The sequence below is a fragment of the Gambusia affinis genome, linkage group LG03 (genome assembly GCF_019740435.1).
Source record: "Gambusia affinis linkage group LG03, SWU_Gaff_1.0, whole genome shotgun sequence".
Taxonomy (NCBI): Eukaryota; Metazoa; Chordata; class Actinopteri; order Cyprinodontiformes; family Poeciliidae; genus Gambusia; species Gambusia affinis.
The window spans coordinates 4,433,088-4,440,290 of record NC_057870.1 but is presented as its reverse complement, the minus strand read 5'-3'; the positions used below and the strand labels follow the sequence as shown (position 1 = coordinate 4,440,290).

The 7,203-nt window shown below is 40.6% G+C and overlaps 1 protein-coding gene across 2 annotated transcripts; it reads right to left on the bottom strand.

Moving 5' to 3' along the window:
- Positions 1–2,850: 2,850 nt before the first annotated feature.
- Positions 2,851–6,759, bottom strand: myl2b (myosin, light chain 2b, regulatory, cardiac, slow). 2 transcript variants are annotated; one of them, XM_044112781.1, is made up of 7 exons: positions 6,625–6,759; positions 4,566–4,655; positions 4,399–4,474; positions 3,468–3,572; positions 3,277–3,355; positions 3,151–3,199; positions 2,851–3,039 (listed from the first exon to the last, which is right to left on the bottom strand). In XM_044112781.1, exons 1-7 carry the CDS (start codon positions 6,742–6,744, stop codon positions 2,935–2,937), a joined length of 624 nt encoding a protein of 207 aa, XP_043968716.1. In that variant the 5' UTR covers positions 6,745–6,759; the 3' UTR covers positions 2,851–2,934. The 2 variants fall into 2 exon arrangements, with proteins under 2 accessions (XP_043968716.1, XP_043968717.1); XM_044112782.1 differs by lacking the exon at positions 6,625–6,759 and adding an exon at positions 5,597–5,733.
- Positions 6,760–7,203: the final 444 nt, after the last annotated feature.

Genomic DNA, 7,203 nt, shown 5'->3' with positions numbered 1-7,203 from the left:
TCACTGTCTGGATCTGGTCATTTATCCTCAGTAGAAGCTTTCCCTCACCTGTATGCTATACAGTTACTGCGAGGGTTGTGACTGACAGCCCTATCAGTCACCACTAGCTCCTCTCCCTAGGAGCTAGCCACTAAGTGAGCTATTCAGAATCACACATCTGTTTTTACTGACTTAGTACCTGAGGCCCTCCTACTCCGTTGGACTTGGGCCCACCCAGGGACGCCATGTTTGTTACTGCGCAATAGCCAGCCCCGCCCTCTCCTCACAACTCCTCGGGCTGACTACTGAACCAGTTCTCTGTCTAACAGGTCCGAAAATCTCTAAGACCGGGTCTTACCCTGAACAAAGTCTATAGAGATAATCTGTTTAAACTGGTGGCGGAAGAGATTCGTCTAGCACTAACTACCTCCTTATCCAGAAGTTATGACCCTTTCCAGTTAAGGAACAATCAACCGAGTAGCCTTCACAGCTGCATAATTCCAATAACCACTTCTGTTAACGGTAGTTCTCTTCCTGTCGTAACGTGCACTTGGTAACGGCTAGATAATTTTTAGTGACTAAGATATAAGTCCCAGGGTCATTATTTTACTCTCACCAAAGGAAAGTCTGAAGCCACCACATTACTAGAATCATGCATACTGATTTTACTATAAATAGAAGAACTTTAACTCAAATGACTCAATTAATTTCAATGTCCACAACCTAATCAGAATTTTTTAAGATATATGTATTTATTAAGCAAGCTTTAGCATGGAAAATGACAGGCATACAGAATTTACTTGTGATTACCATACAAAGAAAATCAATATAGTTTAGATCAATTCAACCTTTACCTAACAACCTCCCTACACTGTCATCTATCTATCGAATAGGCTTTGGGGTGTGGCACAACTCATACTCATCGATGGTATCGGATCTTGGCAACCGGAGTCCTTGTAGTCCTTGGTCAGAGTCTTTGACTTTAAATCATAAATCCTCTTTGGAACCGAAACAAAAATGAACTGTCTGCTTCATCCAGCCGAACAGCCCTTAGTCGATCCTGTGACTTTTGTTCAGTTCCCCAAGTCCGTTGAGATGTAATTCTTTGAAATCGCTGGGTAGAGTGCAGAGTTTGGAAATCTAATTAGGAACCAAGGCAGTGGGTCGGTGGATCTCGCCCTTTGGTCCGGCGTGAGGAGCTCCGTTGTCCTCCTTGTGAGGCGCTTTTCTTGGTTCCAGGGCGTAGTCCTCTGCTGGTCTTCTTACCACACTTGTGTAGAGTCTCAGCGCCGGCGACGAAGAACACCGTATCACCTCGGTCTCACATTTTTATACTTTTCTCCCTCCCTGGGGAGTACACCGAGGGAGGGAGAGAGAGAAAGACAAAGAGCAGTTTGTGCTCTGCTTCATAGTTGCGCAACCCGCCCATCTGCAAATTTGGGCACTATGACTCACTTGTGAGGTAATGTACTTGTGAATCTTGGGACTTTCTGAGAGCAATAGACTCCCGCTTGAGACACAATGACCTCATTGCAAAACCATGTGTTTGGGCCTTTTTGGGGCTTTCCGAGTTGCTATAGCTGTATGTGTCATAGCCTAGGACTTTCTGGGACTTTCCGAGTTGCAACAACATGTGTCAGCCTTCACACCCCAACCTTCCTTCTACTTGCTCTATCCTTAACTTTAATCATACAAGTTACTTAAATCATTAAAATCATATAAAATCTTAGTACATTAAATGAGTCGATCCTATTTTCTTGTTACAACATTAATAGAATACAGAGAACACATTCTCATACAAAGAGTACACAGTAAGCAATCATTTTTAATCAACATACAGGGCTGCCACAATCTTCTAGGTACTTTATGATCCGTTGTTCTGCATGTGCCTGGACTGATCTCAAATTTACATACATTTTCATACCAGAGTTCTTGACAAGACCAACACAGAGAGTTGCACATTTTTTAAAGTGGATGGGAAGTGATGCACATCAAATCTGTTTAAATTTAAAAGTGGGAAAATTAGGGGCGTGCTGTGGTGGTGTAGTGAATAGTGCGACCCACGTTTGGAGGCCTTGAATCGCGGACCCGGCTGACATTTGTCGCATATCTTCCCCCCTCTCCCCCCAGCACCTACTGTCATATAAGGGACACTAGAGCCCACAAAAGACCCCTTGGTGGGGGGGGGAAAAGTGGGAAAATTATGATGTACAGTACAATGCAACCCCTTGTACTCCCATACCTATGAATAAAATCCAGTGTAAGCAGTTTCTTTCTAAAGTAACCTCATGAATAATCTTTCTGTGCACACAGGACTGAATTTACAAATATGTGGGTCCCGGGGCTAGAGTCAGTTTTGGTGCCCTTTCAGCTGCAGAACAATTATTTTACTGGTTAAAATCACAATACATTAGTAGATAAGCAGGCAATATAACAGGGATGGTCGACTTAGTTTTATCACAATTCTTTGTAATAAAGATAAAAGTGAAAATTTCTACTTTTTTTTAGGTAACTGTATGGTTTACACAGGAATCATAGCCCCATAAATAGAGTTCTTGAAAATATCACCCCTTTGCAATATGCTTCTTTAGGACAAAGTGTGATTTGTATGTATCACATTAACTCCATATTATCATATTTTCAAATGTATTGATATTTATTGGTGGTTTCATTGGAGAAATGAGCAAAAATAACAAAGCAGACAATATGGACATTTTTTAACATTAACTAGAATTTATAGTGACAATGATAAACGGAAATTCTTATCATGACAAGAAATGTATCGCAATAAATGACAAACGATGCGATAAATGCCCACCCTTAGTACGTGACTGAACTTTAATTAGGACAGTTAGCGAAACCGAGACCAAATTTCTTTTTCAACTTTTTTATTCAGACGTTGGTGTGTGTGCCGGCGTAACTGGACACCAGCTGGATCGGTGAGGCTGACTCCATCTATTCCTGGTCCTTCTCTTCACCGTGTGTTATGATGTGGACCAGGTTCTTGTAGTCTAGGTTCCCTGCTACATCAGGAGGAAATGCTACAAACATCTGTTCCATCTGTGGACAGAAAATGAGATAAAAAAAATTTTTTTTTGCTTTCTTTAAAGTTCAGTCGCGTACAAACTGCTCAAAAAGTCACAGGATGATCGTCCGAGGTAGAGCACCGACCTCTTCAGCCGAGAATCTGTCTGCCTGGGTCGTCAACATCTCAGTCACGCTGCAAAAGCGAGCAGGGAAGGTGAGAAAATCAGCTGGTCACGTCGTCTAAAATGTTAGCCTCCTATTAAAACTCACTAATCTTTCTTTAGTGTTCCTGTTCCCTCGGGGTCAAAGACTTTGAAAGCATTCAGGATGGTCTCCTCTGGGTCAGCACCTGATGAAAATGTAAATAGTTTTTTTTGTAGGATTTAAAAACAAACAAACAAAAAAACACAAGAATGATGATGAGGATGATGATGATGATGATGATGATCCTCCTGGATAACCTTTTAGTTTCTCCCCAAACATGGTGAGAAAGACTGTAAAGTTGACCGGACCCGGAGCCTCCTTCAGCATATCGTCAATCTCTTCCTGTTTGACGTTTAACCGGCCTGAGGGATGAAGGAGGTCAGAGGTCAGGGTGGAGTGAAGTGTGGGGTTCTGGCTATGACGATTAATTTTTTTTTTTACTCATGTTTAATCACGTTTATTTAAAAAAATAATTAAAAAAAGTTAAACATATAATGGATAAGCAGAAAAGTTAGTTCACTGAGACAGAATCCCATAAATGGACGCACCTGTGAGATACAGTTTGTGACGTTACACTGTAAAAAATTAACAGCAATATTTTGGTTTGTCATAAAGAAAAAAATATGGGTGTTAATTTTTCAAAATTATATATTCATCACTTTGTATGAGTAACAAATGTTAGTCATACATTTGTAGATGTTAGCGTTCCAAAAGGAATTATTTATTAGCTAAATATTTAGTTTACAAACTAAATATTTAGCTAGGAAACTATTTAGCTTGCAAACTACATTTAGTTCCCAAATAAATTGTTAAATCTGAACTAAATATTTAGTCTTCAAACTGTGTAGTCCCAAATGAAATATTTATTTTGCTAACTAAATATTTGGTTTCACACTGAATATTTATTTTCCAGACTTATTCAGTTCCAAACTAAAAATGTATTTCCCAATCAAAATATTTATTTCTCAACTTAACTTTTAAATTTTCAAATTAAGCATTTATTTTTCAAACTATATATTAAGCTTGTGAATTTAATTCTGACATTTATGAATAACATTGTGAAAACGTGACTTTGAAAAATGAACACCTGCACTTTATTTCTCTCGATGACAGTTTAAATATACCTAAATGTTACTGTTATTTCTTTTTTGTTAACTCTGTAACTTTACAAACCCCGTTTTCTCTTACCTAAAGCTGCAAAAGTGTCCCTCAGGTCGTTCTTGTCTATGAATCCGTCTCTGTTTTGATCCATGATGGTGAAAGCCTGCAGGGGATTCAAAAACACCCGGCGTGACTCGAGTGGGCACAGCAGGCGGTCCCTGCGGGGTGCAGAGCTCGGGTTCGGGTTTGCTTACCTCTTTGAACTCCTGGATCTGGGCCTGCTCAAACATGGAGAACACGTTGGAGCTCGCTCCCTCCGCTCTCTTCTTGGCTTTCTTTGGAGACTGCAGGGTTGGACCACAAGACCAAGATTAAACCCAAAACTACCTCCTACTACCAGCAGCAGGACAGTGGTAAATCTTTTACGACCGCAACTAAGATGTGGCTAACAGGTTCAGGCTAACAAGTTTGGACTTTCGCATTAGCACTCTCGCTAAGCTAGCTAAAGTTGGATATGGACATAGGCTCAAATTGTCCGCCCAGCACAGAAACCTTCTCTACCAAAAGCCTTGTCACAGTTCAAGTTGATACTTTTGTTCACTGTAGAGCCAACATAAACACCTCAGCCTCCTGATGGTGAAGTTAGTGCCACTTTTTTAAAGGATTAATTATTGCTGACAATTTCACCAAAAGGAGTGTTAATGCAGATCCTTCTTCCCAGGATTGACTATCTAAGCATCCCTGCCCCCAACAAACTCATGTTTACATCTATGCATTGGGAAAATTTCTTAGAATTTGAGTATGCTACTTTTAACAGCTTTTTTCCCTTACCGTAAAGGCTCTTTTTACTTTCTCCTTCCTCTTTTTTTCTTACCTTAGTTTAATTATGTATTTATCCATTTGCTTTAAACTTGCTGCTGGTAAACCTGAATTTCCCCACAGTGTAAAGGATATTTGTATCCATCACTTACCCTTTCACCACTGCACTATATATGTGAATTCTGGGCTATATGAGCAAATTTGCTCATTGCTTTTGGTTTTTGTGTTTCATACCAGGATTACCAGCAGGCCCCCATCAAGACCTCCCTTTTAAAAACCTTCTAGATTTTCCCCTGCACCAGATTGCCTTCTGTAACTTGACTCACTGCTGTTTTTTTTACTGTCAACTGTGCCTTTAAGACAAGCCAAACATGAGTGAGAGACCATAGGGGCACTTCCAGTGGGGCAGACATTTACTTAAGAAGGATTACAGACTCTGTCAGTTGGTCGTGGAAATATTATTTACTGTTTTGTGAGGAAGAGGGTTGCGGGGGTCTAGTCCGCTGCCTGCACTTCCATAGTTCCAGGATCACACGAGGGATTATTCCACAGGGCCTGGACGATGACAGGATGCTACTCTGAGTCCTGTTTGATCAGAAAACCCTCACAGGGAGGGATTATGTTGAGCTATTTACATGACTGCCAAGGAACTGTTTAAAAAAAAAAAAAAAGAAAAAGCGTTGTGAAGGAATGCAGCGCCATGACATAATTTTGGATTTGCATGCCTTTCGACAGCTGAGGTCTAATGCTTGCTGTGGATTAGCTCTGGGGCGCTCAGATATCCCTCAGACAGGACCTCTGGCGCCCCAAAATTGTTGCCTTGTCTTTTTTTTTTTTTAAGATGGTTAAATATGAAATGATACAAAGTTTGCTGCTGAGCACCAGTTTTGTTGGTCACAATTGGCGCTTGCCTATTTATCACTTCTCCTAAGTGTCCTCTCCAGAACACTGTAATTGAATTTTGAAGGACATTAAATTCTTGCAGTTAAGTTGATAAAACTTTTAACCGAACATACTAGTTTGATGATGTATTGCTTAAAGAAATGATTAAGTTTTTGTTTACAGTGTTTAAATACTGCTGTGGCAAAACCTTTGATTATAACTGCAAAGAACTGTCTTTCTCTTAAACATAAATGACAAATTAAAAGAGTAAATATGACTTCAGGATTTGAGTATTTTCTTACTGGAGTTTCTTCTGATTATGATCTAGCTACACAAAAAGCACTGCAACTGTAATACCAACAAATATTTTGGTTAAATTCTTTTTTTATATCAATGTCTTCTTCTAATACGAGTGTTCTCTCTTTTCAATGTGTTTTCCCATCTTGTCATCTCCCATCTTTTGTCTGTTTCTTCTGTTGTTGTTTTTTTTCTTTCCTTGTCCTGCCTCCAAATTTCTCCTGTCTTTTGTTTGAGGTGGCACCGATCTAGCAGATCTGGCCACTTCCCCAGACAGCCAGCGAAGCGATGCTAACTAAATGTGCATCTACTCACCATGTTTCCTTGTGGCTTGCCGACGACCAAGCCGTGTCCTTGCTGCTCTGTGACGGAGCAGCACGCTAAACAATGGATAGATATGCTGACCGCTTTCCCCTCTGATATATAACGGTGCATGCTTATGCACTATAAATACTCCATGCCTTGTTTAGGCAGCGGCGCAGGTAAAGAGGACTATTCTCTCCCTGCCATCTCTGAGTTCATGAGATTTAGGGATAATAGCCAAACGCACATACCCCCATTACTGAGGCCCCAGAATAACAACAGGACATAGCTCTGGCCCGGGAAGGACAGTTGTGTTTTGTGACTGACAGATGCACTTGATGGGGTCCATCATCCAGCTGTCTGTCCTGTTAGTGGTCCACAATGGACCCGGGAGGGGCTCTGCTTCTGTGTAGCCCACTAAACAGAACTGTTAGCTAAAGCCCCAATAACACCAGGTCATAAACAGCATGCTGCATTGTGGGAAACGTTAGCTGGGAACATTATTCACTTTATTGTTTTCCTCAGGATATGTCATTTCTGCTTTTTAGCTCTTCGTTTTAGACCGGGTTGTCAATCTCATTTTCATTTTGT